General features: G+C 39.2%; 5 protein-coding genes across 7 annotated transcripts; 3 read left to right on the top strand and 2 right to left on the bottom strand.

Annotated features, from left to right (window-relative positions):
• Positions 1-646: 646 nt before the first annotated feature.
• LOC103323010 (uncharacterized) lies at positions 647-3,434 on the top strand. 2 transcript variants are annotated; one of them, XM_008224965.3, is made up of 4 exons: positions 651-1,815; positions 1,888-2,136; positions 2,502-2,711; positions 2,909-3,434. In XM_008224965.3, the coding sequence occupies exons 1-2, from the start codon at positions 714-716 to the stop codon at positions 2,013-2,015; spliced, it is 1,230 nt and encodes a 409-aa protein (XP_008223187.2). In that variant the 5' UTR covers positions 651-713; the 3' UTR covers positions 2,016-2,136; positions 2,502-2,711; positions 2,909-3,434. The 2 variants fall into 2 exon arrangements, with proteins under 2 accessions (XP_088902935.1, XP_008223187.2); XM_089046809.1 differs by lacking the exons at positions 2,502-2,711; positions 2,909-3,434 and having other exon boundaries at positions 647-1,815; positions 1,899-2,040.
• LOC148920164 (ABC subfamily C protein) lies at positions 2,511-3,434 on the top strand. Its single transcript, XM_089046808.1, has 2 exons — positions 2,511-2,711; positions 2,909-3,434. Exons 1-2 carry the CDS (start codon positions 2,511-2,513, stop codon positions 3,038-3,040), a joined length of 333 nt encoding a protein of 110 aa, XP_088902934.1. The 3' UTR covers positions 3,041-3,434.
• A 185-nt stretch (positions 3,435-3,619) lies between these two features.
• LOC103323011 (ARM repeat superfamily protein) lies at positions 3,620-5,411 on the bottom strand. The gene is made up of 5 exons (XM_008224966.3): positions 4,999-5,411; positions 4,800-4,906; positions 4,543-4,690; positions 4,235-4,429; positions 3,620-4,144 (listed from the first exon to the last, which is right to left on the bottom strand). The coding sequence occupies exons 1-5, from the start codon at positions 5,215-5,217 to the stop codon at positions 3,911-3,913; spliced, it is 903 nt and encodes a 300-aa protein (XP_008223188.2). The 5' UTR covers positions 5,218-5,411; the 3' UTR covers positions 3,620-3,910.
• Positions 5,412-6,406: 995 nt separating this feature from the next.
• LOC103323012 (Tetratricopeptide repeat (TPR)-like superfamily protein) lies at positions 6,407-10,748 on the bottom strand. Of its 2 annotated transcripts, XR_001677242.2 has the most exons (4): positions 10,616-10,748; positions 10,084-10,146; positions 7,031-9,901; positions 6,407-6,546 (listed from the first exon to the last, which is right to left on the bottom strand). XR_001677242.2 is itself a non-coding variant. In XM_016791787.2 (3 exons), the coding sequence occupies exons 2-3, from the start codon at positions 10,100-10,102 to the stop codon at positions 7,227-7,229; spliced, it is 2,694 nt and encodes an 897-aa protein (XP_016647273.1). In that variant the 5' UTR covers positions 10,103-10,146; positions 10,616-10,748; the 3' UTR covers positions 6,942-7,226. The 2 variants fall into 2 exon arrangements, 1 of the variants encoding a protein (XP_016647273.1); XM_016791787.2 differs by lacking the exon at positions 6,407-6,546 and having other exon boundaries at positions 6,942-9,901.
• A 142-nt stretch (positions 10,749-10,890) lies between these two features.
• LOC103323014 (BTB/POZ domain-containing protein) lies at positions 10,891-16,087 on the top strand. The gene is made up of 13 exons (XM_008224969.3): positions 10,891-11,243; positions 11,499-11,682; positions 11,828-11,896; positions 11,984-12,082; positions 12,469-12,548; positions 12,634-13,468; positions 13,772-14,451; positions 14,777-14,861; positions 14,980-15,031; positions 15,148-15,197; positions 15,387-15,434; positions 15,550-15,736; positions 15,827-16,087. The coding sequence occupies exons 1-12, from the start codon at positions 10,987-10,989 to the stop codon at positions 15,724-15,726; spliced, it is 2,616 nt and encodes an 871-aa protein (XP_008223191.1). The 5' UTR covers positions 10,891-10,986; the 3' UTR covers positions 15,727-15,736; positions 15,827-16,087.
• Positions 16,088-17,410: the final 1,323 nt, after the last annotated feature.

The following is a 17,410-nucleotide window of genomic DNA, read 5'->3' as shown; positions in this document are numbered from 1 at the left end:
CTTACCCCATAATCGGCGCAGCCCCAAAATCTTCTCCCTGGTTGTTGTCAGTCCACGACGTCGTCATACGACATTGATTGCTGCAATGACAAATGGGCTGGCCCACTTAGCATCTTTGATTTGCAGACATCATCGACCTCGTCGACATCGTCGTCGTTGTCTTCTTCGAATTGGAACCTGGGCATCCATTTCTATCGATTTGGGGGCTAGGTTTGAGTGGGGGCTTAGATATGGAACTTGATTTGGGGGTTTTTTTTTTTTCTTTTGTGAATTAACCACGTGTTATTTTGGGCGCGAAACCCAGGGACTTGAGCTGCCGAAAATGCCCTTAAAAAATCGTCCAGCTAGATGCCACGTAGGTAAATAATAGATTTCCGACAAATTCGTTAACAGAGGAGGCAATCTGTCTGCGATGTTGAGTATGTACTCATAAATGTCCCCAAAATCAGGTATGAACTCGTAAATGACCCTATAGGTTGAGGGGTTTACTGTGGTTTATCCATGAATTTTTCTTTACATTTTTTTAAAATTTCTTCTTTCTTCAAATTAAATTTATTCTTTTTTTGTTGTTCTAAAATGGGCTACAAAAGAAGGGCCTCAACTCAACGGGCTTGTAACCAATTTCGCTACATTCACATTTAGCTCGGGCCAGTCCTTCAAATACAATCTAGCTGAAAATTCAAACCGAAGCACCTTCCTTTCCTTAACCAGCAATGGCGGGTGCCCATTGCGCCACCTTCCCTTTCCTCACGCCTCCAATCTGCTCCGCCGCCAAACCAACCAAACCCATCCTATCAGCCTCTATTGCCGTACCATCAAAGCCCACACGACGGAAAAACTATCTGCGCCCGAAAATCCTCAAAACCCTAGCTGAACCCGACCCGCCACCCAGAACCCCTCTCCTTCCCGAACAACCCCTAACAAGCCCCGTAATTCCCATTGAGTCCCCCGTGACCCAATATGAAAACGACTCTAATCTCGAGCGTAGCTCCGACCAAGGCGACGTCGTTGCCGGAGAAGGCAATATGGTCGAGGAATTCAGCGTATCTGAGACGACCCCAGAGTATAATGGCATTGTTGGTAAATTATCTGCGAAGTCTGTCCTTAAATTTGGGGCGTATTTGGTTGGGGCTTATTTGTTTCAGGCGTTTTTTACTGTTTGGCTACTGGGAAATGACAATCCTGATGAGGAAAATAGGAAATCCAAGAGTTCAGGTTTAAGTTTATCCAAAGGGAAAGTTTTAAATACAAATGTTGGGTCTGGATTGAGCAATGTGGTTTATTTGGATGAGCTCCAGTTGGATGAGAAAATAGAAGAAATTAGAGCAATGGCAAGAGAAGCACGAAAGCAAGAGAAAAAGGAAGGGAAGGGAAGTGTTGGTGACGAAGATGATGTTATTGATGAAAGTTCGATGCCAAGGAATAGAATCGGCATTGAAAAAGAAGTCGAGGAGCGGTTGCTTAAGTTGCAGAATAGGTTGAATTCTAAAAGGGAGAAGTTACAGGGTCCATATGTGAAAGACTTTGGGAAGCATGAGAATAGTGAAGATGAGAATTTGAAAGAGGGGGAAGGGGGATTGATGTTTAAGAAAAAGCTTAAATTTAAGGCTGAGGCGAAAAGAAGTCCCAAGGGATTTGGAGGTTTGGAAGAGCAAGATGAAAACCGGCGAGAGACGGATTTCGAACAAAGTGTTTCTGAGACTTTGGAGGAAGAACCCAAATTGTTGCAAGATGATGGGAACCATTTGGACAAAGGAACTGGAAAAATGGATAGTGGAAAGGACATAGGAGTTGGAACTATTGAACCAAAGAATGGTAAAGTTTTTAAATTGCACAAAGACCGGTTTGTTGTTAGTCTGGCTGTTTTATTGATTTGCTAAATTTTAGGTACCGTCCAGAGGACAAGACGAGGGAGGTCATCTGAAGGACTAAAGTCAAAAAAATCAAGAGAGTTGGGGAAGAAAAAGTCTCGCTTGAAGAGAGAAGTCCAAGAAACTTACCATAAAATCTGGTGATCATGTAAATGGCAGTTCAAGACACAAAGAAGCTGGAAAGGAACCAGTGCCTAACAAAGTCAGTGGCAATAGTTCGAAGAATGAGATTGATCCATGGTGGTTGGATCTTCCTTATGTTTTGGTACGTCGTGAAACTTTTCTATATTTACTATATATTTTTAAAATTGTGCTGCCTGTTTAGCAATTGGACTTTGTTGCATTTGACCAAGCCATCTTAGGTAACCATTTAACATTACTTACTCATTGGTGCTACCATAAAATTTTCATGGATGCTTACAATTCTAGCTTATGCTTTATGATTTTGTTAGTCATTCTATAGTGCCATTTTAGCTGTATTTCTTTTCCCTTTTATGCCCCGTTATGAATTTCATTTACAAGTTTTACTCATCAAACCAATAAACTCTGTGTTTTGGTATCTTATTTTTGTGTTCGGGTAAGCATTTTTGTCTCCAACCGACAATCGAAATAGTATTTATCCCATGCCAGGTTATTCTGATGCGGAGAGGTTCTGGTAGTGAGGGGCAAGGTGGACTTTATACCTTAAAGTTCAGTTCTCAGCCCCAAAACCAGAGAGATTCTTCATATACTGTTGCTTTCGAGGACCGTGCTGATGCCAATAACTTCTGTTTCCTATTGGAATCTCTTTTTGAAGATCTGGGTGATTTCAGTGCTGATATTGCTCCTTTGCCAAACAAAGTAAGAATTATAATTTGATTTTAGAAAAGTTTAAACTTACCCATATCAAATCTTTATGTTTGAGTCGCTATTGTATTGTCCAACATACTGTGACACCTTTTAAAATTGTCTCAAAGACAGCTTCCCATTGGACATGCCTTTTTTCTTTCATTCTTGTCATCTGTGCTAAGCTGAGAAAGGGGCTTTATTTTTCATAGGAACTTCGTGAAGCAATAAAATCAGATAACATGAAGGTAATATTTGTGAAAAAGGGGCAGCTTCTGCTGTATGCCGGGCAACCTTTTGAAGAAGTTGAGATGGCTTTGCGCTCTTTGGTTGAACATGATTGAAATTTTGGTTTTTTTCCTGTTTCAAGTGCTGCCTCCAATCAGGGTGGCTTTTGGTTTTAGGGTTCTATAATTTCTGATGTTAAGATGGCTTGGGTCTCCCTAATCTCAACTGAAGGTTTGTTAGGGTAAACTGTGAATATGTTTGTGGTTGTGGAATATGCAAGAGCAGATATGAATGACCCAGTTGTCACAAAATATAGCGAAGGGTGCAGTTTTTACTCATAGGGATGTCTTTTTATTTCTTTCTTTTCAATCAAATGATTTCAATGGAAAATCTTTCAAACGTAGGATTCATATAGCTTAGATGAGTTATGTTTGACTTTCTCACTTGTACATATATTGAGCAGCTGATTTTAATCTGCTGGTGAAATGAATTTAATCTGTTTTTGGGATATTGAGCAGATGATTTTAATCTGTTTGTGAAATGAATTTAATCTGTTTTTGAGATATTGAGCAGATGATTTCAATCTGTTTGTGAAATGAATGGCTGGCTTGCAATTGTGGCATGTTGTAGTTGCACACACCAGAAATTACTCATAATTTGTTGCTGGCTGTAGAAGACTAGGTGCACTAAAAATATTGTAGACAAATAAATTACTGATAATTTATGCACAAAGAGATTATAGATCGCTGTCATCACTTTTTTGGTCTCTTGGTTGGCTTGTAATTAACAATGAAATTTCATTAAGAAGAAATTTATATGAAACTGGAAGATGTATGTAAACTCATCTTCCCTTTCATTTGACCAGTAACACTCCTAATATAGTAGCTGCTACCAGGCTGCTTCTACCAGCAGAATCACTGGCCAAAGTAGCACTCAGACTATAGCTGCTTCTACCAGCAAAATCACTAATCACTATCTTCTAAGCTCTACTGAGAAGAAGTAATTTTGACCATGGACTGAGCTTGAATTGGTGTCAAATTAGACTGGCAAAAGTTTAGCCATATCTCCTGCTTCTCTTCTTCATTCTCTGTATAGGCATTGTACACCGAAAGCACAATACCCCGTGCCGCTTCCCTTGCTTCTGGCAGCCTATCATTCAACAAATCTGCAGCCATTTTAACCAAAGAGACCAGCCCATAATCCTTCATTCCTTCAAGCCCCTGAAATTGGTAGAAAACCCCCATTTTGCTTAAGAAAAAATGGTATGCTTAGAAGACAAGAGAACACTTCATTTTTTTTAAAGTATTTACCATCTTAGAGACACAAGCTGAGACGGAAACGGCAGCTTTGGCTCTGACTCTGGGGTTGGCATGGGAAGCATAGGCTCGAAGCTTTTGAAGCAAAGGCAGAGGAGTCAAAGACTGCACCATCGTGTTCAGGGTCCTATCTGCTTCTTCGCACACAAACCGTTTGTCTTGAGACGCTTTCAGCAGCAGTTGCAGCAGCTGTGAACCAATCAAACAATCCAAGCCGTTCATCAGAATATAACAAAATGATGATCAAAATATGATCATGGAAAAGGAAATTAAGAAAATCAAAAATAGTATTGGGTGCACACCAATTGATCAAATGCAGCAGAGGTGGCAGAGTCAAATAAACTGTCACCAAAGGCCTTAAAGATATCAAACGACGCCATAATGGATGTCTTGCATAAAGCACTTCTGGGATTCTTCATTGCCTTAACCATCACCACCATAACTTTCTCTCTGTTCATACCACAATATACATGTTAACAAAGCCATCACTGACAAAAAGACGTTGATTTGTTCACTAATTACAGCAAACAATAGATTAAAGAGAAGAAAAGGCACTTACAGAGTAGGAACCAAAAGAGCAGAGTGATAGTGTGCAAAACGCCTAACATTGTTCAGAGACTCGCACACCTTCACCCAATCCTTTGAATCTAATCCCTCATTCAAGCTCTGAAATTCCAAAAATTGAAGAATTTAGTGCCAAATTCCAGTTGGGTTTGTTCTAAATTACAGAAAGAAATAAAAGAAATTTGGAAAATTACCAGAATCTTGAAATCAGGGTCTGAGATGGGTTTGAGATTCTCAGAAGAGATATAATCAATGGTGGCATCAATGGTTGCTGCAGGAAGTGGAGCCTGGTTTTCATCATTGACCCCAAACTCGGGTTGCTTTTGGATTGAAACAGGGACTTTTGTTTGCTTTTTGGGCCTTTCTGGTGTGGTTGGAAGAGCATTATCGATGGGCCTGAGAGCCATAGCCATTGAAATCGCAGAAAAACGCAGAGAAGGAACAAAGAAGAGGAAGAGATAGAGAGAGATGGGACTGGAAATCTTTGGGGTTTTGAGAACGAGGAGAATGAAGGTTTGGTGGAGGGGTTTGATGATACAGATAAAGAAAGTAAAATATTGTTTACCTTTCTTTTGAAAAATTTGAAATTTGAAAAGCTGTAAAAAGATCCGTTGGACCCTCCTGTGTTAACGGTTGCATTAACGAAGCGCATCATACGCTACACTCTGGTGCACCGTGGCTATATTTCAAATTTCCATACCGTTAAGACACGTGTCATGAATATGATGGCTTTGCTTCCGCTTCAGCCAGAGGGTTTTTTTCAAAAAATTTATATTTATTTTAGAATTAAAAAAATAATGTATATATATATATAAAGCAAAAGGCAAAGAATGATATAACATTCAAAATATCAGAAAATGTCCTTAATTAATGCAAACATTAAGAATTAAAATTATTAATTAAATGAGAATAATATGGTAAATTCACACTTTTTCATATAAAAAAAATTAAAATTAAAAGAAAATTCAGATAATAAATCTTATTTTTTGAAAAACAATTACCCATTATTTTTTTTAATTCTAAAATAAAATACCAGAAAACAATTACCCATTATAATCGTTGACCAATGGGTAGTTGTATTCCATAAAAATATAATCTATTATCTAATTTCCTTTTAATTTTAATTTTTTAAATATAAAAAAATATGAATTTACCATATTATCCTCATTTAGTTAATAATTTCAATTATTAATATTTGTATTAATCAAGAATATTTTCTGGTATTTTAAATATTTTACCATTCTCTGCCTTTTGCTATATATAAATATATATATTTAATTTCTCCAAAAACATAAAGTAGTTGGGTATAACATTATAGAACTAGCTATTGGGTGTCACATATAAAATTTACCTATGCTTAGGAGGAAAGAGAAAAATTTACAGAAAAAGATGACCTGCCCAACGACTGTATCCAACATAGGCCATCTGCCATACAACCCAAAATTTTGCCCTCTTTGTAGGGGGGGGGGGGGCTGCTCCAAGAGGCCCATTAACTCAATTGAACCGAGTATCCGGAATAATTGGCAAGGCACCGTATTCAATCAAGAACCATTGGTTCTCAAAACAAACTCATGCCACTGAATAACTGCGACTGAAGTTAGCGTTGCAAAGAGTAAAATAGGTCGGGAAGAAAGAGTCCGAGGTTGGGCCAGACGAAATACATCTTGGAAGGAAGGTTCATTCTCTTCAAACTCAGTTTCCTTGACATCCCACAACCGAGACAAATTCGAAACACTCTATACCTGCAACCATAAGTATTTAGTCAATGCAAGGGTTGCATCAATAGAACTCTTGCCACAACATCAATACATAAAAATGGTCGAAAACTGAATCATTTGTTTTGAGAATTTAGAATCATGGAAATTTGAAAATCTGCCAGAACCACATCAGCACAAAAGGAAAAGGGAGAGAGAAAAGGCCAACAGCTGCCAGAAGAATTACACATCATTCACACAGCTTTCCTCTACCAAACTCTGTATTTTGTATATTATGCATGCGCCAAAAAGCAAAAGACAATATTGAGCGCACATGCACTAAAACACCATAGAATTCTAGATTTTAAAAGTTACAACCCTGAATATTCAATTCATCAGAACATTTTATTCAAATGTGAATCAGGAGGAATAACATGTTGGCATAGTCCCAAAAGTCATGAGACTCAGGATTTCTATTCCAGATACATGCATCCAATTTCAGTAACTACAATTGTAATCGTAAAGGAGTTACCTCTATAGTGAGCGACTTCAATCATGTTAAGGAATTGATGGAACGAAGACTTTTCAGGAAAAGAAAAAAAAAGATCTCCCATCCCCCAATATTTGCTCCATCAGCATGAATGCACGAGAAGGCACCTTGTGTCATCACCACTCACTGAGCAAAACACATCTACTAATCCCTCCAGTAAATTGCACGATATGCAATTTTACCATGATCTTGAAGCATGTTGAGACTTTGCAGTTTCCCTAAGCACAGCACCGACAATTGCTGCCTGCTCAAGGCATTCAGCCTTGTGCAAGGCATCCAACAGAACAACACATGTCTTGGTATGAATATGACAACCTTTCTGCCGAGTTTCCTCAAAAAGTGCATATGCTTCCATTGCCCTATTTCCACTACTTAATCCTTCTATCATAGCATTATAACTAGCAGAATCGAGAATGCCACCACTGGCTTTAAACCTCTCAAAAAGCCCACTAGCATCTCTTATGTTCCCAGCCTTTGCAAGTCCGGATATCATGGTGGTGTAGGTGATTGTGTTGGGCTGTAACCCTTGTTTCTTCATCTCTTGCCAGTACACAAAAGCCTTATTGAATTTTCTAACTCTACAAAGACCATTTATGAGAATGCTATAAGTTACATGGTTGGGTATACATTGCAAGTCTTTCATGGATTGAAAGCAGACAATGGCTTCATCAATTTCACCGGCTTTCACAAGTGCATCAAGCAAGCAATTATATGTGTAAACATTAGGTGCCAAACCTTTCTGCATTAGCTCTTCCATGATTAGATATGCTTCATCAATTCTACCCACCTTCCCAAACCCATCAACAAGACTACTATAAATAATTACATTCAATTCTACTCCTTTTGACTTTGCTTCTTCAAAAAGCATGTATGCTTCATCAAGTCTGTCAATCTTGGCAAGCCCGTCAATGACAGAACCATAAGTAACAACTGTGGGCTGGTGACCCTTAGTTTTCATTTCCTCCAGCAGCTGGTATGCTTTATTCACCTTTCCACATTTGCAGAATCCATCAATGATGGCATTGAAAGCACGGGTGTCCAAGACACAGCCTTGATCCTTCATCGCATGAAATAATTCATAGGTTTCATGTGCCAAACCTGCTTTTACAAGGCCATGAATTAAGATTGAATAGCTCCGCACGTCCGGGATGAATCCTTGAGCCTTTATCTCCTCAAACAAAAATCTACCTTTGTCAATTTCACCAGCCTTGAAAACACAATCCATATAGGTGTTAAGAAGCATCAGATCAGGAGAACAGCCCCTACGCACCATTTCTTTGTATACTTTGTGACCGTCCTCCTTTCTGCCACACCTGAAGAAGTTCCTGATGAGGGATGTATATACAATAGCATTTGGAATCTGATCAGAATCCAGCATCTTCTCATAAAGCCTGTAGGCATTATCTACCTTTCCTTGTTTACCCAAGCCATCTATAAGAGAACAAAACGTAACTGCATCTGGTGTGCAAACTTTGTGATCCATTCCTTCAAAGATAGAACAAGCATCATCAAGTTTCTGAGCTTTACAGAGTCGATCAATCATTATGTTTACAGTCATAACATTAGGATATAAACCAGCTTCTTTCATGGCATCCCGAACACGCAGAGCAGCCTCGAGGTTACCTGCCTTGCAAAGCATGTCTATTAGAATGTTATAAGTTGGAAGATTGGGAGCTGCATCTTTCTTCATCTCATCAAAAATCCTTAACGCTTCTTCTATTCTTCCCTTCTTCCCTAGGCAAGTGAGAACACAATTATATGCAATCACACTCGGAATGCATCCCTTTCTTTTTTGCCTCTCAAATAAGCTGTATGCTTCCTCAAACCTTCCAGCAGAACCATAGCCCATGATCATGGTGTTATACGCATACACACAAGGTACTTTCCTATTCACATCCATCTCCTCAAATAACTCCACCGCTTCACCTAGTCTCTCAGCTTTGCAGAGAACTCCTATCATGCTAGTATATGTCACATCATCAGGCACCATGCCATGCATTCTCATTTCATGAAAGAATTTCCAGGCCATATCCACCTTACCGACTTTACCAAAGCAGTCTATACAGACGTTATAAAGAACAACATCCGCATTAAAAGAGTTGCTCTTCATCTCATCCAACAAGGAGAGAGCAGCATCAACTCGGCCTTCCTTGGCAAATACACGAATAATAGTTGTAAATAAATGCACAGTAACTTCATAACCTATCTCCTGCATTTGATGAAAGAGAGTCAGCATGAGATCAGATTCAGGAACTGTAGACAAAGCTCCAATTAGAGTTGTATAGGCTGAAAATGCTGGGCGGAATTTGAACTTCCTCATGGTTTGCAATAGATTGAAAGCTTCTCTCAGCTTCTGTGACTTGATACAGCTCACAACTAACTCAATACATACGTTATTAAACGGGCCAATTCCTGCAATACTCATTTCTTCCAGGACCTGTTCCAAGAACTTAAAATTTCTACTCCTAGCCATGACCATGAGAAGTGAATTGTATGCTTCAGGACAATGTGCTTGGTCAGTTTGTCTCTCACACCACCGAAAATAATTAATTGCTAGACCTACATCTTTCAGTCTCCTTAAGACTCCAATAACTGATTCTGATTGAGGTTTGTTGTCAAGCATTGATAGAGCATTCTCAAGGGTAAGTCCCCAAGGACGACCCTCCAAGACTTGGCACACATCATCAACCACTTGTCTCACACCCTCAACTTTTCTCGAATTATCGCAACTAACCCCATCCATGGAGGAAACAACTTTCCTATCATGTTCAGAAGAAGGCCCGTTTGGCAAGGATGAAAACCTTTTTGAAAAAGTGTAAATGTTACAGCAGTTCAAATGAAAACGGCGTATTCCTGCAGAAAGGAAAAATAAAGCAGATGGTAAGAAGTGATTCCTGTACATGCCATCAGAAGTATTAAATGACAAACATCATGGAAGCCAAAGACATTTGTTAACATTTTATTTTTCTGATCCGTGTTTACCAACATACTTTACTCAATAGAGAGGAAAGAATCTGTATACATGCCAAAATTACCTTGTTTTCTTAGGAGCATCTTCACAAAAGCATGCCCAATCTAACACTGTGTCTGCCCTTCACCTTCCAAATATATAGAGAAGTTCAACACACAAGTCATTTCAGGACAAAAGGTACTCTAATCACACTCAGTAAGCTAAACATTTAGAAAATTAGACATGAAAAGTAAAACACTAAAACAAACAGAAGAAGAAGAGGCAGAGGGGCGGGAATCATTAAGCAAATACAAACAATGCATATCAAGAGGGGCGCAGCACAATGTTTAATTAAGGAAAAACTTTAACACTTCATTCAATTTTTACGCACAAACTCATAAGAATTTGGCCTAAGTTTGTGGTGCAAAACTGAAGCTTTTGCAAGCATTTTTCATATATGATGAGAAAGTGAGAGAAAATGGGAAACAGTTCATGGTTGAGGACTGAGCTTCGATTGCAGGGACACGAATTGCTACGCATTTCGACTCCTAAACTGTACCCTAGAAACAAAAAGAAGAAACGCTTGACAAAATTTATGCGCTTGTAAATTCACATACCGGAAAATCTTGAAGCGCAGGGTTTAGGGTTTAAAGTTTAAACCAATCGCCAGAAAGAGAGAGAGAGTTGAGTTTTTTTTTTTTTTTTTGGTCAAGAGAGAGTTGAGCTTAACACCAACAAAGACGATGACACTGAAACTGATACTAAACTGGTACTTAATACGACGTCGTCTCGACGCATAGAGAAAAACATATAACTAATGGGCTGGGCGGGCCAAACGGGTCAAGTCAGTCGGGTTCGACCCGCGCCCATCCCCTTCGCATTTCCCAAGCTGTTCAGCAAGTAACAACAGCAAATCAAATCAACATCGCCACTCTCGTGCACTTGATAATCGAAAAACCAACCAAGTGCAAGTGCGGGTGTTGTTCATATGGACCCTCAGTATCCTAGCAATCCCGCCAGGTCGTACGGGCCGCAAATGAAGATGACGATCCAGCCCTCTCAGCACTCCGACAACGACCGGAGCAGCGGCGAGCTGCGCGCACTGGATTGCAACCTCACGGCGCTCTGCGACCACATTCAATTGGAGGGCTTCAACTCCGGCGCCTTCTCCGATATGGTCGTCCACGCCATGGGCTCCACCTACCACCTCCACCGCCTCATTCTCTCACGCAGCCCCTACTTCAGGTCCGTTTCCTTGTCAATTTACCAAAATACCCTTGAATTCACGCTCTCAGCTTTGCTTGGGCGTTGTTTGATGACGCTGAAAGCAGAAAATTTGGGGTTTATTTGTTGATAAAAATAGTTTAAGTATATTTGTTGATGCTATTTCTGGGGAATTAATTTTAGTTTTTTTAATAATACACGCGTTATTATGTATTGATTGGGTGCTTACGAGTAAAATCGTGGGTTTTCATGTGCTACCCTCTGTGTGCCTGGCAGGAACATGCTTCATGGACCTTGGAAAGAAGCCAATGAGCCGGTTTTAACCTTACATATTGACGATAAGAATGTTAACGGAGAAGCAATTGCAATGGCTTTGGCATATCTATACGGCCACCACCCCAAGCTTAATGATAACAATGCATTTCGTGTTTTGGCTGCCGCTTCTTTTCTTGACCTTCAGGTATCATATTCTCATTGTAGACCTGAAGTTCATATTTTTATGTTTCTTGTGCTTTTTTAATTTTATGGGACCTTAATTTTTCTGCTCTTGGAATGCATTCCCCATGTGTGCATTTGGATTACATCTTGCTATTCTTTTAATGCAGGATTTATGTGCAATATGCACAGACTTCATTATATCTGAATTATGGACTTCAAACTTCTTAGCCTATCAGGTTCGAAATTCTTGTGCTGCCTCTTTGTGTTTGGTTGACATGCTACCGATTTCTTATGTTATTGACGGTGTCTACCTGTGCTTTCAGGTGTTTGCAGAGAGCCAAGATTATGGCATACATGGAGAACGAGTAAGAAATGCTTGCTGGGGCTACCTTTGTCAAAGTGGTTCCATGGAGTTGAAAGAGGTAATGGATGGTGAGCTTACTTCATAGTTATGCCTTGTGGGTTTTGTCGGTTTCTCACATATTCTCTGTTCCTTTGGGACACATAATATGATAACATAAGAAAATATTAGAGGGAAGGACAGAGCAGTGGACCGAGGATACATACCTATTTTTCGCACTTTTTAATATAGACATATTTATCCTTGCCCACAGCCTTTGAAAAAAACATGGTTTAAGCTCAATCTTTAAATTTAATAACGACTGTGTAGTTCAATTTTTTTTTTCTCTTGGCATCTGTGTTGTCAGTATATTTGATTTTTATGAGGATTAAGTATACTTTTAGTTTTTCAATTTTGTTCGTGCAAACCTACTGTCTACATTTTTTTTAATTTCCTGGTCATGGACAGGTGCTTCCAAAACTTTCTGCCCAAACCTTGCTTGCATTGCTGACCTCTGATGAGCTCTGGGTACCCAGTGAAGAGAAACGGTAAGGAGTATCGACAGCCTCTGACTAGGTTTTATTGTCCAGAGCTTAGTTCCTATTAATTTTTTTTTTCTTCTTCTATGAAAAGGTTTGAACTGGCATTGTATACATTCCTTGCAAAAGGTGCTCAATGCAAACAAGAAGATTATGATCATGGAAGTTCCAGTTCTGAGGCAGGAACAGATACTCAATCTGATTCATCTAATGCAAAGGGAAAGAATCTGATGGGTAGTTTCACTAATAAACGGTTGGAGTCTGAACTGGGGCGCTTAACTCTAAAAGATGATTTAGAGGGCCATAATACCGCTCGTAATCTTCTGATAGAGCTTGCAGACTGTGTGGTTGACTTCCAAACAGGAGTTTCAAATTCCAAACAGCAAGTACAACAAGTTGCATACCCTCAGTCCAATTTGGAGCCAGGATGCAACTGCAGCATGGGTGGTCCTTCATCATTGAGTAATTCATTTTCAGAAATGGATGTAATTAGAACTTCATGTTATACTGAAATGCCAGTTGGTGTTGGAGCAAGTAGATTGGGGGCAAATGGAGTTGCTATGGAAGGGCCATCTGATGAAGGATCATGCTATCACTTAAACAACAATAGTTGGCTTGCCAGGGATCAGTCAAGGCAATGCTCTTCAATGAACTCTTCCACTAGTGAGCTAATGCCAAATGATTGGGGAAGATGTGGCATGCCTCCTCTTTCATGGGGTGGCAGAACTGTAGGCAGAAGACAGCTTAAAGGTTATGCTAAAGGGAACTTTGGGGTTGGTGGTGAGGAATATGATGCATTTGTTAATATATTTGAAGGGGGTTCTCTTTTATACTGCAACATGTCTTTTGAGGCACTTCTTAGTGTAAGAAAGCAACTCGAGGAATTGGGATTCCCCTGCAAAGCTGTAAATGATGGTCTTTGGTTGCAGGTCTCTTTCTGTTTACTGTTTTCTTTTTAAGTTTTTCTTGCTTTTACTATTCTATCTCTTATAAACCATACTGCTGATAAATCAATTATAGGCCCTTGCAGACTGACTGCAAGGGCTCTCCGCCCACTCCCACCATGAGAAATTTGGAAAGCTCTTTCTACCACATTCATACACAAAGTGTTGCCTTGCGGTTATGCTTTTGAAGAGATTGTTGTATTTTTAATTTTCATTTATTTATTACTTACCAAAGAAAAATCTATCTGTTTATTCAATAACTTGTTTGTTTGGAATGTGATCATATAGATGCTGTTAAGCCAGAGAGTTCAAGAAACTGGTGCTGATACATGCAAAAGTTGCTGTCTTACAAGTTTAGCATGTACTTGCAGACAGCAATTTTCATTCTCACATGGAGTTACCACTGGATATTACATGCAAGAGCACAATCAGAATAATTCTCCTGGCGTGTATGTTGCTGAGTCTGCTCCAGGTGAAGGAAATGGCCTCTTTAGGCCTGTACGTGTGCATGTTAGGGGTCCTATTGATGGGCTTGCTGGTATTGGACGCGGAACTACATTTGTCCCAGCAACTGCCTGGCCTCCAACTCGGTTTGTCTTTTCCCGTGTGCCATTTGGCATGGGCAACAGAAATTGCCAGCAGTCTCTTGCAAATGATGATTCAGAGGCTAGAGCTGACCATAGTGGGGACCTGTCTGGAGATGGATTGACTGCTTTGGTTGGGCTAAGCCAAGGAGGGAACAATGTAGCTAATGCTCATGGGGAGCAAACAGAGAGAGCCTATGAGATGGATGTGCAAAGCCGAATGCCTGGAACTTCCATGGCAGTGCCAAGTACGAGTGGCATACCTGTGCAGATGGTAGAGTCGTCAGACCGTGCAATTGGGATTGAGTGGGATAATCCAAACAGTTCTTCCATATCATTGGATTTGAAAACACCTTTAAGCCACTTCCCTCCTTTCCGCTTTGGGTACGTGAGCTCTTTCCATTAATCCTTTACAGCTTTGCTTCAGATTTTGAGCTCTCTTTTGAAAAATAAGAATCCATAAATTTTTTTAGGATGCTGTCCTATGATATCCTAGCTCAGAAGTCTCCTTTACAAGTTGCTTACAAGTGCCTTTGAAAATCTATTTATACTAAGCCTTTTTTCGTGGGACTGGATAATTTGTCCGAGTGTCATGGATCTAATGATTGGTCATTTTGTTCAATTCTCCATCCTACTATTTACAAGTCAAGGTTTTTTTTTTGGTCTCTAGTTTACCTTTTCTCTTAAGTTCTCGATCCTGGTTCTACAGGGTGCAATTTGAGGATGTGCACAGGCTCAGTGATGGCCAAGTGAAGCACTCTCCAGAAGTCTTTTATGCTGGTTCTTTATGGAAGGTGTTTCAGTATAAACTTATTGTTCTTTTCAATATAAGATTTAGATTTGTGACGATGCTTTTTGATCTCCATTTTCCATGCTCTCATACAGATTGGATTTTGTTGTTCAAATTTATAGGTTAGCGTTCAGGCTTTTAATGATGAAGACCCTCAAGGACGTCGAACACTTGGTACTGTTCTTAGCTGTTCAATGATATACCTCGGAAACATGTTATTTTGCTTTCCCAAGTTTTATTTGAAATATGTTTCCTTAAGCTGAACGTATATCATATGTTTATTATTTCAGGATTATTTCTTCACCGGCGTAAGGCAGAGATTACTGATTCATTTAGAAAGGTTAGCCTGCTCTTGATTGTTTGAGCATGAGATGGGTTATTTTAGTTGTGGAGAATAATGTTTCTTCTTATCTTCACATTTCAATGATCACCCTTTCAGTTTCACCTTGTTTCTGTCTAGTATGTTTATTTGCATTTATAATCCCTAGTAGAAGTTGTTAGTTGATACATTACGGTGTGCCCGACACAGGTGCAGATGTATGTCGATTCTCGTGAAAAGGTTACTGCCCGGTATCAGGTAAGATCCAAAGTGAACAAAATGTTCTCAGTTTCACCAATTCTCGTGTAATCAGTGTTTGTTACACCAGAATCTGGCATATTGATTTTGTAGTTCATGTACGTTTATGATGTAGTTAATCTGTCCATCAAAGAGGGAAGTCATGGTGTTTGGAAGTTTCAAGCAAACAGGAACACTTTTACCGAAAGCTCCAAAGGGCTGGGGCTGGCGAACAGCTCTGTTATTTGATGAGCTTGCTGATCTTCTCCAAAATGGGGCCTTAAGAGTGGCTGCTGTTGTGCAGCTTGTATGAATTGAACAAGGTAAGTTGTAAATTTTTCTGGATTAATGTGATAATAACTATCGTCCCTGCAAATTCAATTTTCTGATACAAATATTTTCTTATGTTTCAGATATTTAACCCAGCTGAATAATTTGGCTTCGATATACGGAGGACCTTGTATCCATAACCTGTTATATGTACATATTAGCGACCGTCAAATAACTGTTATTTACTCCAGTGCCCTTTAGGTCTTGCAATTTGCAAAGTAACATGTATTTAGGGAAATGTATTATTTTTCAAGTCTTTGAGTAAACAATGGATGTACTGGATTTGGTTAAGCTTCCTCCCCTAATTGTATGCTTCTTGCTTAAAAACTCAAAGATTTACCTAATCGTCTCCAATTTCTTACCCACCTACTTTCCCCAAATTCATAAATACTTGAAATAAAAATTGACCCCATCATTATTCTTATTTAAATTACTCCCAATCCAACAAACTCAAGCTCTTTCTTTGTTCAGTGATTAAAGTCATAAGTAAGTTGGCTAGAGTGAATGTGTTTCCCATTTTGCAGTTTGAATCTTCATTCTAGTAGTTTAAATCATATTATTCTGCAGTTTGAATCTCCATTATAGTAGTTTAAATCATATTAAAGTAGAATATCGCTTATATTTTAAAAAAACATATTTAAAGTCATAGAATAGCAGTGCCCATATAGGGACCTTAGAGCATGGCATGTCATGTCCAAGATTTACCATGACATGCATAACTTTTATTTTATACTTTTGGAATATTGTCTCCGAATGTAGTTTTATATAGATTGGGAGTTAGTAAAAGAGGCGGGATGGTCAGAAGGGTAGCAATAGCTCCTTGACGAGGAATTTTTGAATGTGACAGGTCAACATTTACGTGGTGTTATAAATTCACTTATATTATAATATATATTTTATTTATTAATATTATTATGAAATATACATCGATGATACATCCATATTATAACATGTAAATTTATAAGGGAAATGACCTTCACTACCACCCCTTTGTTAATATTAACTAAAAATACCACTCATTCCCAATTTTTGTAAAACTATCACCTATAAATATAACATTATTGGCCACTTATTGCTGATTTATCACAAGTTCATAACTTTTGGTCTCTCTCAGCTCTGTCTCTCTCTCTCTCTCTCTCTCGCTCTCTCTCTCTCTCTGTGGCACAGCTCTGTTTCTCTTTGCTATAGGTCTATCGCAGCTCTCTCTCTCTTGGCTCTCTCTCTCTGTAGCACAACTCTCTGTCTTTGTCTTTGCTCTCTTTCTCATACCGCAGCTCTTTCTCTCTCTAGCTTCGTTATGTCTCTTTCTCCCCATATTCGGTCTTGCTCTCTGTTTGGAATCGCGAACCCCTCCCTTTAGGTATGTCTTCTGAATAGCTGGTTGCAACCGTGAAGCAGTAGTGGATTGCCGACCTCGAAAAGGTAGGGTTGATGGTTATTTTCTTTTAATATCAGTGGGATTATGTGAAATGGGTTACATTTTGATTGTTTGGGTCTGTGTGAAATTGGTTTTGGCTTTAATTGCTTTGGGTTAGGTTTTGTTGAATATCCATGCTCATTCATCTGGGTTTGTACCAATTGCACTTAGATTGGTGTGGATATGTGAATCTTGAAACTTGGGATTTTCCATTTGATGTAGTAGATCTGTATAGTGTGATTCTGATGTG

This window comes from Prunus mume, linkage group LG2, assembly GCF_029339155.1.
Source record: "Prunus mume cultivar Tortuosa linkage group LG2, ASM2933915v1, whole genome shotgun sequence".
Taxonomy (NCBI): Eukaryota; Viridiplantae; Streptophyta; class Magnoliopsida; order Rosales; family Rosaceae; genus Prunus; species Prunus mume.
The sequence above is the reverse complement of the archived record's forward strand: the minus strand, read 5'-3'. Positions and strand labels throughout refer to the sequence as shown.